The sequence below is a fragment of the Gekko japonicus genome, unplaced genomic scaffold (genome assembly GCF_001447785.1).
Source record: "Gekko japonicus isolate JY-2015 unplaced genomic scaffold, Gekko_japonicus_V1.1 scaffold1273, whole genome shotgun sequence".
Classification (NCBI taxonomy): Eukaryota; Metazoa; Chordata; class Lepidosauria; order Squamata; family Gekkonidae; genus Gekko; species Gekko japonicus.
In genome coordinates this window covers 74601-100415 of record NW_015176489.1, presented here as the reverse complement: position 1 = coordinate 100415, position 25815 = coordinate 74601, and the positions used below count along the sequence as shown (strand labels likewise).

The 25815-nt window shown below is 43.9% G+C and overlaps 1 protein-coding gene across 1 annotated transcript in view; it reads left to right on the top strand.

Annotated features, from left to right (window-relative positions):
- LOC107123897 (glypican-5-like) overlaps positions 1-25815 on the top strand; it is a gene marked incomplete at its 3' end in the record, with an annotated part of 220955 nt that overhangs the window by 130314 nt on the left and 64826 nt on the right. The window contains exon 3 of the mRNA XM_015427244.1: positions 3415-4109. Coding sequence (XP_015282730.1) covers positions 3415-4109 — 695 coding nt within the window. The remainder of the gene's footprint in view (positions 1-3414; positions 4110-25815) is intronic.

The window sequence follows — 25815 nt, the reverse complement described above, 5'->3', positions numbered from 1 at the left end:
CTTTGGATGCGCACACCAAGAGATCAGGTGAAGACAAAGGATTTTAGCAGGCTGGGCAGAAGGGGAGTTAAAGCAGGCAAGAGGGGGGTAGTGGCTAGCAAAAGCCTTAACGCATGATCTTCGCGTTTTAAAGTGAAATCTTTGGGTGGGTGGCAACCTAGCCAAGCTGAGATCCCACCTATCTGTAGTCCGTCCCATCCCTACTTCTTATTGGTGTGTATAGTGAGGGGCAGCACCTTTAAGGGTTGGACCAATATTTGAAACTCTAGACTCTAACTCATGGAAAGCCATCTGGTCAGGTGTGAAACCTCAGCGTCATGATTCTCCTTGATTTGCAGATAGATACCGGCTTTCCATTGACTCTAGGCACGTCCACCAGGAAATGGCAATTCAGATGCAGATTAGCTCCGTGTAAAACATGACATCAAGTCTCTCAGCAATGGGGGAATACTTGTCTTTTTAAGCTGTATTTCCTGCTAACAATGGTGAAATGTGCTTCTTCTTCCCATAAGGCTTAGTAGCTGTTTGTGTGTCTGCAAACTCATTAGCATGAAATGCAGTTCAATACCCTCTATGTGAAAACCTCTCTCTCACAACAGGCGATTCAAGCAGCTTTACCTTTGAGCCTATGAGCAAATGTGTGTGCACAATCTATATAGTGTGTTAGCATATATATAAAGTCATAAACAGCAAAATATCAGTCTCATTCTCAACAAGGATGTAACCACTTTGCCTTTTGCCCAGATGGTCTTCTGGTCTTATAACTGCAACAGAAATGGAAGATACATGGGTTGGGGCGGATGGAGTAGTATGGTAGGAAGCAAAGCCCTGAGTCTGTAACCTGTAGGGATTTATGCATAGACAACACAGGATTAAGAAATTTTCACTTCTGGATCAGATGTTGGAATGAAGATCTGTGTTTGAAGAGTGATAAAATTTTGTTCATGAGTCCATTCGATTTAATGGGTTTATAAACTGTTTAGTACAACGTTATGGAAAGCTACTTTAGTATTACATTATAATTATTATGATTAATTACCTTCACTATTCTTTGAGTTGCGGCTCCAGATTATCTGAAGTTGCTTTTAAATGCAAGTTTTGTCTGGTCTTTTGTACAAGCACATTTACTTTTCATGCCTATTGCCCAGGTTATTACAAATAAATACATGAAATACTGTGTGAAGTCTTGCTGGTATATTGTCAATCAATATGGACCTTTTCCAAAGCAGTGTTGATCTGACAGTTTCATTCTTGCAACTGACTTCCTCCCATCCCTGAAAGTATCTCCCAAATGAAACTGATGTGACATTAGAACAAAATTTGAGTCCAGTGGTACCTTTAAGACCAACAAAATTTAATTCTGAGTATTTATTTATTTTATTTATTTATTTTTGACATTTTTACCCCGTCCTCCCCGTGAGCAGGCTCAGGGTGACTTACAAGGGGCACAGCCCACGTGAAACATAATAAAAGCAATAAAACCATTAGATATAACACAGATAAAAGTAGAGTGCTTCATGAAAACATAATGGTCCCTGAATAAATTTCATGATGGTAACAGTCAGTTCTTTGGGGGTGATCTTGTCCTGTAGTTGGTCCCAAGTAAGTCCGATGGTACCAGTGCCACGTGGTGTTGTAGAAGATCTTCCTGGGGCCATCCCTAGCCCCGTTGTTATCCACACCATTGGTGGTGGTGGCAGTGGCGGCCCCTATGCAAAAGCCTGGCGGAAGAGCTCCGTCTTGCAGGCCCTGTGGAACTGCATAAGGTCCCACAGGGCCCTGATGTCCTCCAGGAGCTCATTCCACCAGGTAAAGGCCGCCACCGAGAAGGATCTGGCCCTGGTCGCAATGAACCTTGCCTCCCAGGGGCCTGGAATCACCAGGCAATGTTGTGTCCCCGACCGAAGTGCTCTTGGGGGTATATGTGGGAAAGGGCGGTCCCTCAGGTAAGTCGGACCCTGGCCACATAGGGCTTTAAAGGCAAGTACCAGCACTTTGAAACAGATTCGGTATGCTATTGGCAGCCAGTGCAGCACTTCCAGCCCAGGTCAGATGTGCTCCCACTTGGGGAGACTCATCATCAGCCTGGCTGCCACATTCTGCACCAGCTGCAGCCTCCGAATCTGCGCCAAAAGCAGCCCCATGCAGAGAGTGTTACAGTAGTCTAGCCTCGAGGTGACCGTTGCATGGATCACTGTAGCCAGGTCGTCACGGTCGAGGAAGGGGACCAACTGCCGAACCAGCCTAAGATGATAAAATGCTGCTCTGGCAGTGGCTGCCACCTGGGCCTCCATCATTAGGGAGGAATCCAGGTGCACTCCCAAACTCCTAACCTCCTACGTTGACACCAATGGTGCCCCATTGAAGGTTGGGAGAGGGATCCCCAACCCTGATCCGTTCCAACTCAGTCACAGGACCTCCGTCTTCACTGGGTTTAGTTTCAGATGGCTCAGCCTGAGCCACTCAGCCACTGCCTGTAATGCCCAGGTCAGATCTTCTGGGTCAGAGCCCGACTGGCCGCCCAACATCAGATAGAGCTGGGTGCCATCTGCATATTGATGGCAACCCAGCCCATACCTCCTGGCACTCTGGGTGAGGGGGCACATGTAGATGTTAAACAACATCGGGGAAAGCACTGCCCCCTGAGGCACCCCGCACTCAAGTGGGTGCCTCTGGGACTGCTCCTCCCCTATCGCCACCCTCTGTCCCCGACCCTGGAGAAAAGAGGCAAGCCATTCAAGATCGAGCCCCTGTATCCCCACGTCAGTGACGCGAGCAACTGGTGGTTGACCGTATCGAACATGGCCAACAGATCTAACAGCAACAGTGCCGCCACACCGCCTCGATCCAGATGCTTCCGGAGGTCGTCAGTAAGGGCACTGTTTCCGTCCCATGACCTGGGCGGAAATGGATCAAGGACAGAAGCGTCATCCAGAAAGCTTTGAAGCTGTGTCGCCACCGCCCTCTCAAGCTTTCGTGTGCATGCACAGTTCATCAGTGCATGCACACGAAAGCTTATACCTAGAATTAAACTTTGTTGGTCTTAAAGGTGCCACTGGACTAAAACTTTGTTCTTTTACTTCAGGCCAACACGGCTACCCACTTGAACCTTTCTTGGTGTGACACTGAAACACCTCTAACCATTCAAAAAGCACACAGTCTTAAAATCCACATCAACATTGGTTGATGCAATCTCAAAAGCCTATCAGACTCTATAGGCTTTTCTTTAAATGCTGTAAAGCTTAGGTCAGAAACAAGTCCAGTTACAAGCCCAGTAAAGCCTGTAAACTATCAGTACAATAATATAATAATATAATTTTATAGTCTGTTGGTTAGTTTATCGTCTGTGTTGCTCAACTGTGATAAGGAAACATTGACTTTTCTCTCTACCTTCCATGTCTCCATTTTTTGCAGCGGCCTTTGAGTCATTGCTTCGCTTGGCCGAGAACCACACAACTTCTCTGTTTGAGACTGTCTACAGGTCCCTGTCAAAGGAGGCAGTCGAACCTGTCAAAGAGCTCTTTACAGACATCTCTCTCTACCTCTTGGGTGCTCAGACCGCAGTGGAAAGTGCATTTTCCCAGTTCTTTGACAGCCTCTTCCCTTTGGTTTATAGCCGCCTAATAAACCCAGGAATTACAGATTTGTCTGAAGAGTATACAGAGTGCCTGAGGCTAACGCGGCAAGATATCAACCCATTTGGACGGTATTCGAAAGAAGCCATAACAGAGCTGGCAAAGTCTCTCTGGGCAAGCAGAATGTTTAATCAGGCCCTTGGGATGGGCATTGAAGTGCTGAATGCTACTGAGCATGCCACTTTGACAAAGGAATGTAGTCGAGCACTAGTGAAGATGCAATATTGTCCTCATTGCCAAGGCCTCACGCTCATCAGACCTTGTGAAGGGTATTGTCTAAATGTAATGAGAGGATGTTTTGCTAGTGTATCTGAACTGGATGCTCAGTGGAGGGAATACATTTATACCCTGGAATATCTTAGTAATGAAATGGCTGGATCTCATGATTTGGAACTGGCACTGGTGGGTATTCGGTCCTCTGTCAATGAGGCCATCTTGTATTCACAACTGAATGGACCTCAGCTCTCTGCAACTGTAAGTACTGTTCTCCAAAATAATTTTAAAACTCCTCTTGTGCCTTTTAGTCTTTGGTAAATGTATTGAAGGTAATTGTTTATTGTTTCTTATGTGTACATAAGTTATCAGCAAGCCCTCCCCCCCACCCCAACATTCAGGAATTAGTTGGAAGCTAACTAGAAGCCAATTTTGAAATGAAATTAAGGGAGTGTTGGAGAAGTATTATTTAAATTGGAATGTCATTAGTCATGTTGGTCAAGCAGAAAATGAAAAAAAAACCCTGAGATAGTCAGTAGACAATTTTAATCAAAGGGCTGACATTAAGACTGCTCAGGTGAACTTTTTAAAAAACGAATTTTTCTTCTAGTAATCTGTGATAGTAGATAACGTTCAGACGTAGCTTTTGTATATTACATTTTGGAGTTTTTCCTCTTTTCAGTTTTTTTCAAAAAGGTGCCTACTTGGGATAATAAACAAATGATTTTACTGCAGTCAGTTAATTGATTTTTTGGTTTTAGAGCAGATGATTAAGTAAAATAAGTCAATTGACAGCTATAATGTAAATTCATTTCAATCACCAATCATTAAAATGTTCTTTTAAAACCAAACTTTGCTTCCAAGAAGATAATAACTGAGTGGTTGTCCCAGGAATTCTGAGAAGGTGAATCAGTACTGGAATTTTTAAAAAGTGGGACCACAAATTAAATACATTCATTGTATTTAGGTTTCTGTCAGTATCATCCCTAGCAACCTTCAAAGCCCATTGACTTCAATAGGTTTACAGTGCCATACTGAACAGCATGAGGCTGGCAACCAGCAGGAGACTCACCACTGGGGTGGGGGCTCCCTGACACTGTAATGACATCACTGGCAACTTGCTGATGTAACTTCTGGTGCAATTGGAAGTGATGTCATCACATTGCTGGTGATGCTCCAGCATTCATCCAAAACTATGGTTTAACTGTAGAGTTTTGTCTGAATGCTGGAGCATCACCAGTATCATGATGTCATCACTTCCAATTATACCAGAAGTGACATTAGCATCTTGGTATAGCGGTGATTTCCCCATTTTCCCCACTTTTTCTTGCACTACTCAGTTGAATGGCAGCTGGAAGGTCCCAATAGAGGCAGGAGATCACCCATCCCCAGCAGGAACATGGCAACCCTAAGTGTAACTCTGGGAATTGTACTGCTACAAGGGGGTAACTCTGCTTAGGACTGCACCTTAAAAGATTTTTAATACCTGCTATTAAGGCTTCATGGAAAATGTCTTGGGGGATGTGGTGGGGAGGTAATAGGGTTGCCAGCCTCCAGGTGGGGCTCAGAGACCTCCTGCTTTTACAACTAATCTCCAGCTGATAAAGAGCAGTTCCTCTGGAGAAAATGGCTGCTTTGAAGGGTGGACTCTAGGGCATTGTACCCTGCTGACGCTCCTCCCCTCCCCACACCCCTCCCTCTCCTGGATCCACCCTCAAAGTCTCCAGGCATTTTCCAACCCAGACCTGGCAACCCTAGGAGGTAATCATAAAGTGTACCCAGGAGTATTTGCAACACTTTTAAAGAAAAGAATAAAAAATATTCCAGTAAAGAATCCATCTTTTCAACATCCTGAGATTAGTCAAAACGTTGCTACATTTACACAGTATACACAGTAAATAATATAAATGGGTAACTGACAAATTGGGCTGCCAGACCCCCTGGACTGGCAGGGTTTACCCGCTTTTTTTGTATTATTTTTATTTATGTTTCACAAAATAATATTTATAATACAATTAACTAACAACAAAGACCAACTACATAATTGCAATTTGATACAATGAAACAATAATAACTATACAGAATAGATATGACTGAATAATACTGTTGAGTCCTGAAACGTCCTTAAACCTACAGCCGATAGCACCCAATCATGGTGTGCTTTTTGGGGTTTAAACCCACCCGTTGGCTAGCTGGCCAGTAGGGGAAGCCATACCCCCAAGCCCGAATACCCACAGCCGCCCCCTCACTTCTCTTGAGAGATGTAAAGGGTCCTTTAAATTTTGCAGAAGGGAGGGGGAGGGGTGGCTTTTGGTGCACATGGCCCCACCAGCAGGAATCGCTTAAAGGGCCCCTTTAAGTGCTTCCGGTCAGCGGGGACTGGCCCCACGCACCTGGTATCCAACTGGCAATACCGCTTGGAGATTGGGTGCAGGGCCCCGGCTGGCTAGAAGCAGTCAAAGGGGCCCTTTAAGTGCTTCCAGCTGGTGGGGACTGGCCCTGTATGCCCATTCTCCAAGTGTGCCCGCAGCCGCCCCTCTCCCTCCCCTATCGGGCCCTGTGTGCCTGAACTCCAAGCAACATCGCCGTTTGGAGTTCAGGTGCGCAGCCAGTGGCTGCCCCTCTCCCTCCCCTCTTGCAAGATTTAACGGTCCCACCACCTGGTCGGTGGGCCCTTTGAATCTTGCAGGAGGTCTGGGAGAGGGGTGGCTGCCAGTGATTTTTCTTGGGGGCGGAGCTTGGAGCGGGATTCCCCAAGGTGACATCATCATGTTGGGGATGCCCCACCCCCTCCAGTTTTTTTGGAATGCCCCATAAAGTCCCCTGCTGGGGACAAAACTGGACCTGGCAAGCCTACTTACAAATCTTCAGTGAAAGAGTTTAATAAAATTAAGATATAACTGCAATGACTAGTGGTGCAGCTGTCTGGATTTACATAAAGTGCAATGCTGTTGTCAACCAAGAGACATGGCAAGTGTGTTTAGGGTTGCCAACTCTGGGTTCAGAAATACCTGGAGATTTGAGGGTGGCACCTGGGAGGGTGGAGGTTAGGGAGGGAAGGGACCTTGGTAGGGTATAATGCCATGCAGTCCAATTTACAAAGCAGCCATTTTCTCCAGGAGAAGTGGAATAAATGTTTTAAATAAATAAATAAATAAATAAATAAATAAATAAATAAATAAATAAATAAATAAATAAATAAATAAATAAATAAATAAATAAATAAATAAATAAATAAATATGATTTATGTAGTCTGGAGATCAGCTGTAATTCTAGGAGATCTCTAGCCCTTACCTGGAGGCTGGAAATCTTAACTGTGTTCAAAATAAGGATGTGGGCCAATCTAGAAAAATGCAAAGAAAAATGAAAAGCATGGCTCTGGAAGGATAGCTTCTATGGTGAATTCTGGTTATTCTCTTGGGGAGGAGCCTGGAAAACACTGGAAAGCCTGAAGAAGGAAAGGAAGTGAAGAAGACAATTTTAGTTTTTAAGCACTTGGTACCCAGAGGCATACAATGCTGGATAAGAAGAACTTTACATTCAAAGCTAAGAGCACAGCAGGTTGTTTTCAGTTTAGAAAAATAAATAATAGACTGTCAACACTGAATATATTTTCTTATAATCTCAACCAGAAATATGTCCTGTTGTGCAAAATTTAACTCTTATGAAATTTTAGCAATGTTCCTTCTAGTTCTTTAAGTGAAATGCAACTAGAACCAATATTCCTGAAATTATAAGTAATGTTCAATATTCTTCCATTTTGCTCAGTATCAGAATATCTCTATGTGATCTCTGTTTCTATAAAATGTATCTTTTCTTTATTGTTTTGGATCTGGAGGCCTTCAGATTTGTATATTAATTGTACACTGGAGTTTACTTCATCACTGATCTTGTCAAATGTCTGATACCCATAAATATTAAGGTCTCATTTCTGTTGTTAAAGTTACTGATGTTTGAATTTTGCTGAGTATTATTTCATCTAGTGGTTTATATTTAGTGTAATACACATTTATAAACATTCCTAACTAGTCTCAATATCTAACTGTGCACCATACTCAGTTTCTGGCTTATCTCAGTTATGCTCATTCAGGAGCTTGGGAGCCACATGTGGCTCTTTGACATGCCACATGAGGCTCTTCTGAGCACCATTCTTCATAGTAGCCTCCCCCGGCCATGTTTCAGCAAAGTGGGCAATTTCTTTAAGAAACTGGCATAATATCATCATCATTGTGAGCCTAAGATAAAACTAACAGTTTTCTTCTTAAAAACACAATGCACCTTGTCTATGTGGTGATTATATCAGGGTTGTGGAGATGTAGGGGTTCTGTGTGTGAGCCTAGGTCAACATATGCAGCTGAATGAGTTGGTGAAGTGGGGCATACTGCTGCTGAATGCTAACCCACAACACAAACTCTTTGCAAGCAGAACATTGAGCATGGAAAGAAGTTCTAATCACCCCCTCTCCAACATAACTATAGGAAAACTTGAAGGGAATGTTTAACATAGAGAAGCACTGACGTTTAAACATCTCGCCTAATAAAAAGTTCTGGAGAACTTGAAAGCGTGTATACCATTTTGTATCATACATCTTACTTGCAAGCCCTTTTCCTCACTTCAGATGCACGATGGCTGGCTAAGGTTCAGCAGTAGTGAGAAAAGACAGCCTTGCATGCTCAGAGATACTAGGGTTTCAGCTCTGGGTTGGGAAATACCTGGAGATTTTGGAGGTTGAGACTGGGGATGGGAGGGTTTGGGGAGGGGAGGGACCTCAGCAGGGTATAATGACATAGACTTTACACTCCAAAGTAGCCATTTCCTCCAGGGGAACTAATCTCTGTTGTCCAGAGGTCAATTGTAATTCCGAGAGATCTCCAGATGCCACCTGGAGGTTGGCAACTCTAAGAGATATTCTGGGATTTAAAATTATAGTTATATATTCATTATTAATAGGTTACATCTTTGATATTATTGCATGTGCATGTTTGGTGGAGTGAGGTGCACTGCAGGGCATGTGTGATCTTTTGATAGTAGTCATGTGGCTCTTTTGATTGATATGAAATGAAAATATGGGTCTACATGATATGTGGAGTGAGTACCATTGCTTTAACTTTGGAGTCTAGCTTGTGTGTGTGGGCAACTGCTAACTTCAGTACAGAAAAAAAAAATCAATTTTGTGTCAGGAGATACAAGTACATGTGTGCACATGACACCACATTTTGAATCCATCTTTTAGCATGCCATTTCTAACCCTGGGTGCTTTGCAATGATGAACCAAAAGCACTTGATGCATGCTGACTGACCTGCTCAGCATGTGGGTTACAGAGAAGAAGCACTGGTTGACCTATGCCCCATGACCTCCATACACTGAAGTGGTTATAAGAATGCACCATGAACAAATGATTTTAAAGACTTAGTTGACAGCTTTACATCATCTCCCTGGTTGTTAGAAATAGAAAAATGGCACTTCCAGTACTCATATTTGCTGTATGTATCATGTGTTTACCATCAGATTCCCTATACAGCATTAATTTGCTATTTGTTCAGCTTTATTTTCTGCTTCAGGAATGTGTGTCTTATGTGAATTTCATTTCAGAAACACCTGGTATTATTCAACAGTAAATATGGTAGTTATGGAAAATGTCTTCCAATAAAAGATGCCTACTTCTAGTTTTCATGTGCCCTGAGGCAGTTTTAATTAACAACTGTGCTCTTTTGAGGAAACGGTTAATGTTTTTAAAATAGCTATGGGCAGACTATGTATTAACATAAAGAATTTCTTTTAGCTAATTGAGGACTTGGCAATGAATAATGGAAAGTTCGCTATTTTTACTTAGTTGGTGAAAAAGGTTAAGTAAAGCATTTACTGTCCTTAACCGAAGGGCTCACAGCACTTGCAAGCGAAAAAAATGCTTTGGGTTGAACTGATCTTTTCCATTTAAGTAAAGGGAGCTGCCTGAAATACCTGCCTAGTACGTGTGAAAGGTTGCCATTAAGATATTAAACCCCTGTTTGACTCTGTGCGTTTCTCTTTAACATAGTGCCATTTGTTCAATGATGCTGGCTGCTACCCAACTACTTCAGCTAATGTAGATCCTCCACAGTCTGCAGCGTCAGCAATCATAGCCATTATTTTTCTGTTTCATCTGCTAGAATCTAATTGTGTGCCATGCTGGAGGAAATCCCACTTGCCTTATGGTGCCAGCTGGGTTGACCTACAGCTAGCTGGTTTTCAGGAGGAGAATTTGAGGTCAGACATCTGTGGGAGGGAGAAGATAAGAAACATGAATCTAAAAGAAGAGGACAAATGGAAGAGAGGAGGATTGCATTTTTGGAGCTGGAAGGTAGGAAGCTGTCAAGAGGCTCTGCCCTGGCCCAGCCCTGTTAGAGGAGGTAGGCAGCTCACCCTCTGATGGGTCTTCTTCCCATGTCAAGCTGGGACCAGAGCAGGTCCTCCTGACCTAAGCACAAGACCAAAGGAAGAAGTGCAGAGTAGGGTCCTTCTTCAAGTCACCCAGTTATCTAGATCAGACACACCCCAAGTTAGTTGAAACAAGGTATTCAAGTGCTTCCAGGTGGTTATCCGAGATGACCTTAGAGAGCTTGATAGCATACTGTTAAATACTGGGTTCTAGACACATAGCAGTGATCAGCTCTAGTTTATTAAGTGATTTCAGCAAACTACAAAGACAACTAGCAGGGCTGGAGCCCTGCTTATAAAGCATGCAAGCACCACACCCAACGCACACCCACTCCCAGTGATAGTCTATTTACATTACACTACTTATCTATTGGTTAGCTCCAGGGTCCTGGTGAGCTATTGTTCTAATGTAGCAAGCTCGAACCATTCCTGGTGCAGCTTGAGGAATGGCTTAGTCTCAATACATAACACCCCTCCCCCCTTAGTTCAAAAACTCCTTAACTGACATAGGCCCCGGTCACATGGCAAAGTTGCCACGGGAGAAGCACGGATGGTGGGCGGATAATCCGGGCGCGATCACACCCCAACATCTGGGAAGTGGAGTGCACCTGTGGCTTACTGCCGACAAATGCACCTTAAAAAAACTAGTACCTCCAAGGTACTAGTAAATGTTTGCCATGGGCTGCCTCCAGACGCCTGTGGTGTGATTGCACGCGGCATTCCCCTCTGGTCCCTCGTTTACCCACCGGCACCAACGGAAGGACCCGTGGTGTGCTGCTGGCGCGTCTGATTGCGTAATCGCGCATCAAACTGCGCCGGGGCAATTAGCCATGCCCCCCACGATATCCGGCCTGTGTGACCAGGGCCATAGTCTCTTAAGTAGGCTGGTTTGCATCGTTCCTGGGTTGAACGTTGCGGTTCTATCAGAGTGTCATGAGTACTGACGAGGGTGAGTTCCTGGCTTCAGCAGAACTGACACCTGGCCCTGATGACTTGTCGGAGGCCGAGAGCTTGCCAAGGCCGCCTGCATCAGCTGATGAGGAACAGCTGATGAGGAACAATCAGCAGCAAACAGCCCCCCTGACTCACCTCCGCAGGCTGCACATTTGAGGAACCGACTCTGCCAGGACTTGATGTCCAGGTGACGGGAGGCACGCCTTCGGGGCAGATGCTCACTCAGCCCTGAGTTTTAGCAGATGCTGGGCTGCTCACGATGAGTGTTAATTAGCAGCAGCAGCTGAGGGGTATTTAGTTCCCCACTTGACGCTCGTTCCTTGTGGCAGCAACTATTCGATCTGAGGACGCTTTGCAACCACACAACAAGTCCAGCTCCTGAGTTTGTGCAAGGGTGCAATCATACTCTTAGTTACTACCCAGCACCAGTTGTCCTAGAGTTTGCCAGATTCATCTGGCAGTATACTTAAGTACCTCATCCAGTTACCTGGACCTCTAGCAACAGAAGTACTTAGGAAAAGGTTCTTGATTCAGTTTAGTTAAGGACTAAACACACATCTTCTCCTACAGGCAATGCTAACATTGCTGACTAGTATCAAGTATACCAAAGGATGATGATAAACATTACCATCCTAAATTATGAAGATATTTCATAAAATATATACTTTGTATTACTATCATAAACACTGCTGTCATAAGAACATAAGAACATAAGAGATGCCAATGTTGGATCAGGCCAAAGGCCCATCCAGTCCAACACTCTGTATCACACAGTGGCCAGAAATACCTACAAATCATGTCTGAATTTGATCGCCACTTGAAGCTTCAAGAAATCTAAGCAATGAATTGCTTAAGCCATTCTGCTTTAGTCCTCCTTTTTCCTTTTCTTTTGTGTGAATTATATTGTAGGTGTTATTTTGAAGTGTAAACTATAAATGCAGTGACAGAAAGGCATTATATAAATTCATCAGATAAATAATTACACAGTTGTCAACATCCTGGGTTAGAGACCCCAAATCATTCAAGAAAACATTTATTTGTTTCTATCCTGCTTACAAAGCTTACAAAGAAACGCAAAAATGTAATTCAGACAAACAAAGAAAAAAATATAGCTCGATCTTCTGGTCTGGATCCACTGGTTCAACCTGGGTCACACGGGACCACAGACTGTGAGCCAGGGGCTAAGAGTCAAGGGGCAGGAATCCTTTGGCTTGCACCAAGAGGCTCCTAACATTGTCCACACCCAAGCTGAAATACCTGTAAAAGAGGGGGAAACAGAAACTCAGCCTAGAATTAATTCAGCTCAAAGATTTCTTCCCCCCTGCATATGGCTGGTTTACTCAAGCCCAAAATACATATTATGTTTGACATGTGTCAGGAGTTGGATGCCTGACCTGACCCACTGTAAAATGTTATAGATGCCTGTGGCACCCCACAGCTCCAAATGCTGTGAGGAGAAGCAGTGTCTTCATGCTTTCCTGCCATGCCATTTTTGCCAGCAGAAAGGCCATGAGAAGGCCTCTGTTCCTCTTCCTCTGGCTCCATGTGTCCTGGGAATGGACATGTGAAGCCAGAAAAATGGGCATAATGCCCCCCCCCCTTTCCACTGGCAAAATAGTTCGGGAAGGGAGCATACCATTCCTACTCCTTTCCAACATTTTAAACTGTGTGGGGTGACAAAGACATTTTAAAAGATTAGCGCCCCCCTCCCAACTCCAACCTGTAACTATAAGTTGGGTCAGGCATCCACGATCCAACATGTGTCAGACATACTGTGTATTTTGGCCCTAATTTACCTTAGGTGTCAGGAGCTGTCCCTAAATCAGGGAATGACAGTGTAGAAGGGATCCAAAATAGCCTTAGAAATGAAAAGAATAGCATTCCTTTTCTGATGTTTCATTTTGAGTACTGTTTACAAAGTGGATTTTTTTTCAAAGTGCTTTTACTGGCCCTGGAGTAACCAGACTGCAGCAGGCACAGAGTCAGCCCATCTGCCATTTTTTCAAAAAGTTGGTCCTTGGAGCATGCCCGCAAGCACTTATCAGCCTGCTGGGATATGTAGTTCATGGGTCTGTCGGCTATTTTTTAAAAAGTTTACCTATGGAGCATGCACACAAATGCTTGCTAAGACTGCTGGGATATGTAGTTCACTGCCGTCCTCTTTCTAATCCTCTTTCCTACTCAGTCCTGCTGTCCTTCTTCCAGAACAGAGGCATCTTTCTTTTAGGGTTTTTAAAAAGAAAACAGAGTTTTGAGCAACCCCTATGTGTGTGTGTGTGTGTGAATAAGCACTTGTGCGCACGTCGCTAACTACTTTTTTAAAATGGCGGATGGAAAAAAAGACATCGGTGAGACTTGGCTGATGGCTGGCGGGTTCAAAAGTGCGACCAGACAGCAGGAAATCCATTTGGGAACCATCTCAGACCAACAAGACCAGATTTTATCAGGTATCAAAGAAACACTTGGCAAGGGGGGGAGGCGACTCGGACAGCTGGGGATTGACAGACAGATGTTGCTGTCTGATCATGCACTTTAAATCCATTAGGGAACAGCAAGGGCAACGGATCAAACTGCCTGTGTGAATGCAACTTTAGGCCCCGGTCACACGTGAGGATTTGGGCCGGGAGAGGGACGGATCGGATGCGCGGCAAATGTGCGTGATCCCACGGCAACATCTGGGAAGCGTTGCCTGCCCATCACTGATCCGTCCCTCCCGCCCAAAACCGCACACCAAAAAAGAACCACCTACCTGAGTGGTTCATCCGGAAAGGCCGCGGCAAGTGCGGCCGTGGGATCACCGGCGCGTCCTTTTGCCGGCGCATCCCTGGCTCCTGGCCGAACTGCGCATGTGTGAGCATGCGCAGTTCACCAGCCTCCCCCTCCCACCGTCACTTTCTCCCCGGCATCTGATCGTGCCGGGGAGCAACGGCGCGGCGGCTCAGGGGATCCGTGGGATCCCGCTGCGGCATCTCTAGTTTGGTGCGGCTCAGATTAGCCGCACTTCTGCCGTCGTTTTTCCTGCCATGTGGCAGGGACCAGTGTTTAGCATTTTAAAAATTTACCATCATCCATTTAAGAAAGAACACAGATGACTCAAAATGCTTGCTAAGTTTTAGAAAGGAGCCAGTTCCCCACCCAGCTAGACCTGGGAACTATCCCCCCCCCCCCAGCCCTATTTGGAGATGTGGTGTGGGATTGTTAGAGTGAGCACAAAGATGTCTGGGTGCTGCATGCAGCACAGCCTTTGAGGGAGGGGACCAGGAAGACTACTTAACACAAATCTACCCTTCTAAACTAGGGTGTGTGTTTTTTTGGGCAGCGATTACTGCCCAATCTGCTCTTCCGTTTTAGGAGCAATATCAGTACTGCTTGATACATTGAGGCTGGGTAGGAATTTTGGGGGTCTCAAATTGATAGGGACCTTTTTCTCTCTGCCTTCAGATTGCACTTGAGAGAGAGGGAGGATCTGTTGAAGTGTCCTGGTTTCAGTGAGGTTGGTTAGGCCCTAACCAGGGGTGGCAGGATTAGTGTGGGTTGTGTGCTAGAAACGACATTAGATTGACAAGCATCTGAAACATCTACAGATGCCATTGGTTGACTAGACCCAGGAAGCTGAGGTGGGAACTCCTTTCATTCTAGGCATTATAATCTGAATCTTCTTGCTCAGTAGCCTAGTGGAATGGTATTGAAAAGCTGCTGTTTTGTCTCTCTACACAGGAAAAGCATGGAGCAGCAGCTTTGCTGTTCCAGGTTCAGAGCCAAGGTGAGATTGCCCAAATGTCACAGTTCTTTGGGCAGTCTAATAGGAAATCCAAACTAAAAAATTGATTAAGTACGGTAAATAAATTGAACAAGTCAGCTGTTAACATACCTTTGTTTAGTCTTGTTTATGAGTTTATTGTGTGACCTCATTTTAATCTGTGTGGGGCAATGCACAGCTAATCCAAGAATCAGAGAATTTAACATTTACCAGAACAACTCCCCAGTATTTGGAAGGCATTGATTATTTTTATTTATCTTAGGAAACTGAAGGGAGCTATGTATGGAGCCCTGACACAACCCCTTTTTCAATTTTTTATTATTGGTGTTAATAGTATGTAATACAGCCTTTTCCGAGAGATGCTTGTTGACAAGCTAATTTTGCAATTTCTATCAAGAAAATCCCGTAGTTCCTGCAAGAGTTCAGTATTCATTTAGGCAGAAGCCTTGTTACAACTCAGCAGTGTTAAACAGCTTTGGACAGAGAGTAAATTACACTCTCCCAGAGTGGGATTAAGAAGCTTTGCGAAAATGAAAATCAGGCCATAAGTATTGATCTCGACAAAGATATGAAATAAAAATTAATTGCATGGGAGCTATCTGGTATACTTTGGTATCTGACAGGCTAGTAATTCAAAATTATCAATAATATATTGCATCCAATTACAGCAGATAGAAATCATATATTAAACTGACTTTTCAGTTATTTTATTAAAAATGTTAATTTCAAGAAGCAGAATGGCTTAAGCCATTCATTGCTTAGATTTCTTGAAGCTTCAAGTGGCAATCAAATTCAAACATGATTTGTAGGGACAGCAGTGTTTATGATAGTAATACAGAGTATATATTTTATGAAATATCTTCATAATTTAGGATAGTAATGTTTATCATCATCCTTTGATATACTTGATACTAGTCAGCAATGTTAGAATTGCCTGTAGGAGAGACGTGTGTTTAGTTCTTAACTAAACCGAATCAAGAGCCTTTTCCCAAGTAGTTCTGTTGCTAGAGGTCCAGGTAACTGGATGAGGTACTTAAGTATACTGCCAGATGAATCTGGCAAACTCTAGGACAACTGGTGCTGGGTAGTAACTAAGAGTATGATTGCACCCTTGCACAAACTCAGGAGCTGGACTTGTGTCATACGATTGAGGAGCTGTTTAAGGGACCTTTGGACAGGCATTTGTTGGGATTCTTGCATGCACAGCATAGCATAGGAATGGAACAATTGCTTCCAACTCTTGGATATTTTGTGTTCTGAAAATCTTGAAAGGTGTATTGCTCAACCAAGCTTTTCTGAAGCTGATACGTCACCATTATTTATTAAGCATATTTGCACCCCATGGGTTGGATCTAGCTTAGCATTTCCAGAGGTGCAAGGATGTTGGCCTAAAGAAGGGGATTTTCATGGCATCTGCCTTCTGTGGCATCCCAAAATTCCCCCCCATCATGTTCTTCAGGGTCCCCTCTGCCTCAGGACTGGGATTTCAGGGGGCATTTTTGTTCTGTTGGGGGGGGGGCTGAAAAAATCGTGCTGTAGAGATGGAAGACCTTGCCCCTGTAGAAACGCTGCATGCTCATGTGTCCTCCAAGAAGCTCAGGATGGTTTATATTGGAATAGCACACTTTATTCTTGCAATAATTCTTTGTGTATGCTAGGTTGGGCATGTGTCACTGGCTGAGTATGGATTATACCTGTCCTCCCCAAATCCAAATGTATTATATACACTGCATCACACATCTTGCACTGTGACACCATCCAGTTCCGATAAGGCTCTTTTGATGTTTTCAAAGTCTAGACTGAAAAAAATAGCAAAGGGATTGGAGATGTGGGTGGTTTGTTTAGAACTTCTAGAGCAAAAGATACAATTCCATGACAGATCACACAACTAGAGACTAACAAGCAGTAAAACTTCGAAATTTGAAAAGGAAATAGCCACCATGTGAAGAACATAACTTTGTTCAGAGTGAATTCGTAGCAACAAAGAGCACTTGCCAACTCATAACGAACTGCTTGATAAAGTTGGTTGAACAGCCTCATAAAGCGCTCCTGGAGACTTTGAGGGAACACTAAGAACAAAAGCACAGGCGCTTCTTTCCTCAGTACACAACTCCAGGCAATCTTCATGTGCTGTCAACAAGCCTAGCAGCCCAATCTCTCTTTAGGTTAATAAATAAAACGTTTTCCACTATGCATTTGCAGCTAAAGAAAAATAATAATTTAAATGAATTACATGGTGCTTGAGAAACTCCAGCACATTTTTTTCCCCTTGGAATGTTTCAGTTGCTTTCTTTGGCCATGTGCCATTTCCCCCCTTGGCCAGACCTGGCTGGTGCTCAGCTCTGATCCGAGAAATTCAAGGATGCTCTTTCAAGGCTTGCTACAGGCCCTGTAAGATTCTTTCGTCCTGTGATGAGGTTTCCTACCACACAAGGGAAAGCCACCTTAGCTGGTGAGTTCAGTAAATGATGACCTTTAGGCTCTATTCATGATACAGGAATCAGCATTGCCCTTGGACCTGAAGTTCATTGAGTAAGAGAATAAATATTCATGAAACCAAGAACTCTGTACTTGGGGCAGGGATGAATGTTCCATCCTTGGTGGTAGAGCTACCTAGTGACAAGCTAAACAAATAGCAAGTACGTGTAATATATTTGATGGATGCTGAGTTTTGGGTTTCCTGTGGGGTTTAACATATTTGGGTTATTTTTTGGCACTTCAGTTTGTTGTGGTAAATTGTTGGATCTTTGTAAATTAACAAGGCATCAAACAATAGATTTAGAGTGTTGCTGGGTTGGGGTTCAGTTCCTGATGAAAAATGCAGTTCCAGCTTAGTGACAGCCAGACTGCTTGTTATTCATTGTAAGGCGCCTAGCTATGGGAGTGTTAGATGTTTGACAGCATTGAATAGATTCCAGTCAGCCATACAAACTACCTCCAGTCAAGTGGAAAGTACCATAAAATTGTTTTAGCAACAGCTAATTCTCTTGCTTCTTTTGGGCCTTCTTAACTGTTTGGTTGCCAATGAGATGATTCATGTAATAAATGTTCTTCACCAGAGCAGTGTTATTTTGTGGGGCATTCCTATAGGAGCTACTCAGGGGAAAGGAATGTGATTATAAATCTGGTACACATTCTAGTGATCAAACAGCCTGCTGGACTGACAGAAGTAAAGGATTTTCTCCTACCAACACCTCTGTCACTAGTGTTCCCTTAAGCTGTACTTAGGTCATTTGGCATTTAAGATAATCATATACTGCAGTTCTTGAGAATGTACTTTATGTGTGTACATAGCTGTATTTGATCACATTCACTTTCTACCCTATGCCCTCTTCCTTCTCCTTCCTTTATCTACCATGAAGACATAAAATATCATTACTCAAGTTGTGTTTAGTGGACATGTAATTTGGGACCTCTGTATATGTAATCTTTTATATAACACTTCTAATGTTCTTCTTTTGCAAGCTTTATATTCTGTTTGTACTTGTAATGGCCATGTAACATGCACCATACACCTGCTTTGATGGTAGGGAAGGCTGTCAATAAGTCTGTGGCTCAGTGAGTATCTGAATCCAGATCTCTCAGGTCCAAGTCCAACACTATTGAAAAATATTGTTGTCATCAAAAAATATAAATATTACAAAACCTGGTCACCTCTGGGTTCATCTGTTTCTTTTTCAGTGACCATCACTAGATGCTCTCACCAATTATTTTATGTACACCCAGGGGTCGTTTCGTAGAAAAAGAGCTAGGGGAACTCATTAGCATAACTCATTAGCATATGCCACACCCCCTGACATCACCAGAAGTGTGTCATAAGGCCACACCCCCTGACATCACCAGAAGTGTGTCATAAGGCCACCCCCCCTGACATCACCGGAAGTGTGTCATAAGGCCACACACACCACCACCAACGGTCCTGGCCGCCGCCGGCCTTGCAGCTCCACTGCTGAGCCCCATGAGGGGCCCGGCGGTGGACCTGCAAGGCCGGCGGGAGTGCAAGGAAGCCCCGCGAAGGCCCTCCCTGGCCCCAGGCAGGGTTGGGGAGAGGCAAGGAGGAAGCAACTTACCCCCCCCTCTTCTCCTGCTTCCTCCTGGCTGAATGAGGGCCAGAAGCAGGGCGGCCGGAAGCGGGGGGCGGGGCTTCGTCATGTGCCCCCCGTACCTCACCCAGGGGAACTGCGATCCCCCGCGATTCCCCCCGAAATGACCTCTGTGTACACCCATATAATCTTATTTCTCCATAAAGAAACCTAAGAGTGAATTGTTATGAAATGTTGATATTTGGTATCTTTTTGTTAAATAAAATATATAATAATGGAAACAATATCTTTTGAGGCATTGCAAACCCAATGCATATTTTTTCACATATTTAGTAGGAATGTCCAAAATTCAGATCTTTTTTTGGGAAATGTTTTATATGTAAAGAGTCAGACAGTAAATCATGTTCTACCATCTAACCCATTACATATCTTACTAGGGGTCTAGGACAGAATACTACTGGGGCAGCTCAACTCATTATGGGGTGAGACAGCCAACTTGCTCAAATGGCAAGATGAGATCAGCCAACAGTATCTGTCTGGCTATCACAGGAGGCAAGTCCATGCTTCAGAACCTGTTTTGTTCATAGCGATTCGTCTGTCTTTTAATTCTCAGATTCCTCATTTATTAAGTCAGTGCCCTTTTGTTATAGAACTGATATGCATTCTTCATCTGTTTCAGAAGATACATTTTCACTTGGCCAGTGGTATATTCCTTAATTTTATATTGCCACTGCTTTTGTATCATAATTCACTGTGAGCTCTGTTTTCCCTTTAAATATATTGATTTAAAAAAAAACCTAGTATTTTTTCTATCTATTTAGTTTCGTTGCAGTAATTGCTTCTCAGGTGGAGGTATTTATATTTTCCCATTTACATTTTGGGTCTCTAAATTAGTACTTCTGTAATATGCAAGGCAGAGTGTGATGAACTGCTGAAGTAATCGAGGCAAGTAACCTGTGTTGTAGTTAGTAACGGAGGTGGTAATTGCACATATGGATTGAACCCGATGGTAGTGCTCAGGATATCTGCATAGACCACAGGAAAATTATTAATTGTGGTAGTCCCAGACTAATCTGTAGGAGATGTGATCACAAAGATGATGATGCCATACATTCCAGTGCAGCAAGGCGGATAATAAAACAGAGAGCGTAAGAGGCTAAGACTGAGTAAGATAAGTTCTCCCCTGAGGTGGAGGCCATCTTGTGGGTGATTCCCATCCACCATTCAGGGAGGCAGGAACAATTCAAACTTCCTGTTTCCTGTGGTGGGAGTCACCCCAGGCTCAGTTCATTTCTTGCCTCAGTAGGGAGAGCAGCTTGTTAGGTTAGCCTACCAATCTTTTTCAGCTTTTACTCGATCTTTACTCCTTCTCACATCTTGCCCTTCGATTCTTCGCACTTCAAATCAAAGGGAAACATATTTTGGTCCGCACAGACAACATTTCTGCGAAAGCCTATCTAAACAAGCAGGGTATCATGCCTGCCCCTGCTGATGTCATGCCTGCCTTTGCTGATGCCCCTGAACAGGCTCCTGAGGACCCTGAACAGGCTCCTGAGGACAGTACTGCAGCAGAAAGGCAAAGACTGGATCCTGTAGCTGAAAGCTATCTAAGTGGTGAGGAGGATAGAGCCTCCCAGGGAACACCTGCAAGGGATCAGTCTCTGCTGCAGCCCAGTAATTCATCATCAGACTCTCCTCCACCTGTAACCAGGCTCAGGAATGTAAGAAGACAACAGCTGAGAGAGCGAAGGCAGAATGCACGCATGCGTGCCAGAAGATCTCTTAGCCCTGATTACTGACAGGATCCTGTCCTCACTCCTGGCTAGCTAATGAGTTGATTAGCTAGCACTGTATATATGCAAGTCTGTTGCCAGCAGTCATTTGTGCTGGCAACGTCGTTTGTTCAGGACCTGAATCCTTGCATCTCTGCTCCAGACCTTGTGGAATTCTTCTCGGCTTGATCCTTGGCTTTTGACCTTCGGCTTTGTTGACCCCGCGTTCATCTCTGACTCCTCTGGTATTGTTGTGATTTATGGACTTGAAACTTTGGTATGTCTGACCCTGCTTTTGGACTGTGATTTAAACCTGCTTGAACCTTGCTACCTGGTTTGCCCGGCTTGACCTCGGACTGTTCCTGGACTTTTGCTTGCTTGCTTGTGTCACGCCCCCTGGTCCTGCCGTGACACAGGGAGGCTCCAGATCCTCCACACTGCAGAGAGAAGCCTCCAAACTCCTGAGGTGGACGGAGATGAACCTAGCTTCCATTCAAGCGGAACATGTGCAGGGCGTTGTGAATGTGCAGGCCAACTGGCGTCCTCAGGTTTCTAAAAGGTGCCTCTTTCAAGAACCCACCAACAAAGCATAGGTTCCCAACTTGGAGACTAAACATCGTCCTCAACGCACTAACAAAGAGTCCCTTTGAATCCTTAAAGGAAGTATCTTTGCAATTCCTACGGATGAAAGTATCATTTCTGGTAGCGATAACATCCGCTAGGAGGATTTCGGAACTGGGGGCTCTATCCACTAGATCAGATCTCTGTGTTTTTCACAGAGATAAAGTCGTCCTTTGAACGGGGACCCTACCTTTTGCCTCAAGATCAATTCAATATTCCATAGGTCTGTAGTAGAGATGGGACTATATAGATTTCCCCCTGTTTTGATTATTCATATTTCTCTGGTTTTTATAGATTTATTCTTTAAGTAATATTTTATTAGGATGTTAGAAAGGCCTGTTATATAGAAGGCTTTCCTCTTGTAGGTCTGATATTGTTAGCAGACAACATAATAGGTACAAAGTTCATGATTCTGTAGTTCTTAGGGCAAACCTTTCAATGTCTGGGTCAGATAGGATTTTAGTCTCGTATCAGTAATGAATACTTTTGTTTGGGGAAGAACAAGCTTTAGCCGATATGCCTTAGGTCATGTCAAGTAAATATGTGACGCTATTGCATAGAAACACCTTACTTACATTTGACCAATAAGGAGATTTTTATGTAAATGTTGTTTAAGCTTTTGTAACCAATTATGCTGTTTGAATATTATTCCCATGATGATGGTATGATGATGTCATTTTAAGTATTTAACTTTATGTATTTCCAGAATATGTTCAGAATATGCTCAAGAAGAAGAAGAAGATGAAGAAGAAAAGGAAGAAAGTTGTCAATTGTTGTTTAGCTATTTGGTCTTATTGTTTTCCTATTAATTGAAGCATGTTTCCTGATTATGCTGGGAAGAAAGTAGTCAGTTTTGATGGGTTCTTTGGCCTAACTGTTTTCCATATTTAATTACAATAAAATACAAGAACTTCCTCCTCATTTGACTTCATTTTTGACATGGAATCTAATGTCTACAACAGTCCCAGGAAATCTACTTGCCATCCTTTTCACCAAATCCAGTGCATCCGAAGGAAAAATTATGGCACACTTTGGATGTAAGGAGGGCTCTCAAATGCTACCTTCACAGGACGGCTTCCTTCAGGAGATGTTTGTCAACATTTCTCCGCCTCATACAGGAAGGAAAATGTCCAATTTGGCTCTAAGTGCGACTATCAAAAAGTGCATCACAGAGGCCTACAAGAGTTCAAATCTGCGTGTTCCTGATGGCATTACAGCACATTCTCTTTGTAGCGTGGCTACAAACACAGTGTTAACTAACAGGGCTTCGGTTGAAGAAGTGTGCAAGGCCGTTAAATGGGGATTGTTGAGAGATGTGTAACAGTGAAAGAACATCTAATGAGAGCCTAGAGTGAGTCTGCAAAGGTTTTGAAAGAAAAAAGACCCATTTGGTATGGAGGGAGGCCTGGGTTTGGGATGGAAATAGGTAGCCAGGCATGGGTCAGGGGGCCAAGGACATTGGGGCACTGTTGGATGATGCCATGACATCACTTCTAGGGAAATCCTGGCTGTGATTTCATGCTTCTCTAGGAATTGCTAGAAACCCTGTGGTAAAGCCATAGCATTTCCAGTAATTTCTAGAGTGGACTGGCATCATTTTCAAGGAAAACCCAGAAGTGAAATCACATTATCACCCAATGGCTATTTGTTTTTAGATTATTTTTCTTCCCCTGGCCCCAGGACCAGGAACAGCATACAATAGCCAGGTTCCCCACCCGAGTTGGAATATGGTAGCCCAGTCCTAGATGGAAATGGCATTGGTTGCCCTGATTTATGATCTTCACTATGTGTTTAGCTACCCCTTTAATTTGGGACAAGGATGAATCTTGAAAGCCCTGTGGTTTGATCTGAGTACCCATATTTTAAATCCCCCCTACCTTGTGCAAAACAAACCAGTGATTCTTTATTTTGTCCTCTGTTTCTCTTTCATTACTCCGACATCTCTGGAAATTAATACATGTTTTCAGTTTTATTTTTGCATCGGTCCTGTATAAATGGTGTAGGTAACAGAAAAGAAACAAAATGATGCTCAACCAGAGTGACAAAAGCAAGGCAAAACCAAAATGGATGATGGGGACAACATGCAGAATTTTTGGTATCAGATCATCCCTGCTTTGAAGACAATTCACAGGATTTTGAACAAGTCCTCTGCTCTTTTTTATTTTCCTCCTTTCCAGTTTTAAATATTCCAAGTGGCATGATGCTTCCGGCTCTTCCCCAGAGAAGCTATTACGCAGAATAATAGAGTTTTCTGTCACTCTTGATCAAAGTCTCTGTACATGAACCTTATTTTTTCCCAGCATTTGTTTTCTTATTATCTCGTGCTTATCTGTTCCCAGCTTGACCTCTTTCACCTCCCTTTTTGACATTTCACCACAGCTGCTAACAATTCCATCATCCCCCGCATTCAGAGCTTACCTCCACTGTGACTCTTTGACTCTCTTCTCCATGTTTTCTGATGACATCCAAGAGTGTGTGACAAATCTTGTAATTTCTGACTCACCAACATTTCTAATATTTATCTTTTACCTGCCACCTCTCTTTAGGCCCACCTGTTGCCTGGATTGTCACCACTGTGCCCATCCTTGTTTCCTTCTGCTCTCCTCAAAATGCTGGTCGGGGGAAGTGGAGACAGAATAGTTATTTTCTCCATAACTGTAGCATTCATTTTACTGCCTTCAAGTGCCAGGTCTGACCCATTTGCTCCTTAAATTAGCTGTAGAATTTTGCTAGCAGTTCTGTATCAAGTCTAGATAGAAACACAAACCCTTTTCATGATGAGCCCTGTAGGGTGAGCTGATTTTCTGCCGGTGTCAAACCTCAGGATACTATTTAAAAAGTAGTAATTGTCAAACATTTATTGCGATGTCATAGGGTGCCATTTCCTTCTATTTGGACTTTTTTATCTTGGGTACCAAAGTTTGTTTATTTGTTTACTTAATTTGTTCATAACTTGCCTTTCTCCCCAGTACAGACCCCAAACATTTTCCTCTCCTCCATTCTATCATCAGATCCTAGTTTGACACTCTAACTATACCACAAATGCCCTGGATAATCTCTGGCTTTAGGATTATGCACTTGAGAAGACATAAAACCACCTCTGGACTGTCTCCTAGCTAGGAGTCAAGTTTCTAGCAGTTTTTCCCCATGCTAAGTGATTACTTATGTTATGGCTCATGCTTCAGAAAGTGCCTAAGGCTAGGTTTACAAGTTATGAACTCTTAGGGGGAGAGGCAGCACAGTTGATTTGGGGAACATCTGGCAAAGTAGTACAGCATCATCCTTAGGAAAGGACATGGGAGCACAGTGCTTTCCCTGAAATGGCAACAGTCCCATATAACGTGCCTCTTCATACCACCAGGGCTCTAGTCGGGGGGGAGCTCTCAGGTACGGAGCTCCGGAAGAGAACCTCTAGGGGGCAGGGCGGTCACGTGGTGAAGCCCCGCCCCCTTCTTTACCCCGCCCTCTGCTTCGATCCTCATTCCGTTTGGGAATGAGGATGAAGCAGGAGGGTAAGTAGCCGGGCCTTCTGACACACTTCCGGTGATGTCAGGGAGTGTGGCCTTCTGTCACTTCCGGTGATGTCAGGGGGCGTGGCATATGCAAATAAGTTATGCTAATGAGTTATGCTAATGAGCTCCGGCAGCTCTTTTTCTACAACAAGACCCCTGCATACCACCATGAGCTGACAAGGGGCAGGAGACCACTAGCCCAACTGGAGTTACCAATGAGCCATTTTTAAACTGCTTTTGGGAAAGATCCACAGCTTTTTTACCCTGGGAACAGGGATATGGTAGCTTCTTTATGAGCCCATGAATGTTTCTCAGAAGGTCATATGACCTCATTGGGCATCCATATGAGCTGGAAGAAGAAAGACGGTTTGGCCCTACAGGTTAGAATTTACCAATCAAAGCTGGCCAAAGAGAAAGACTCAGGTGACAGTAGCGCCCCCTTTCCATCCAAGTTGGAGGCACTAGGAGATGTCTTACACTGATCCCATGCTTGGTCATGTAGCCTTACAAGTTGCACCAAAGGAGTAAGAGGCAAGGGTCCTCTTTGCCTTCCCTCCCTTCAGGGCTGTAGAAAAGAGGAAGAGTCCAGTAGCACAAAGAAGAGGAGGAGGAGGAGGAGGAGGAGGAGGAGATTGAATTTATACCCCGCCCTTCACTCGGAGTCTCAGAGCGGCTTACAAACTTCTTTCCCTTCCCTTCCCCACAACAAACACCCTGTGAGGTAGGTGGGGCTGTGGGAAATCTGACAGAAACTGCTCTTTTGAAGAACACCTCAGAACTATGGTTTGCCCAAGGTCATCCAGCAGCTGCAAGTGGAGGAGTGGGGAATCAAACCCAGTTCTCCCAGATTCGGGTCCACACACTTAACCACTACACTAAACTGGCT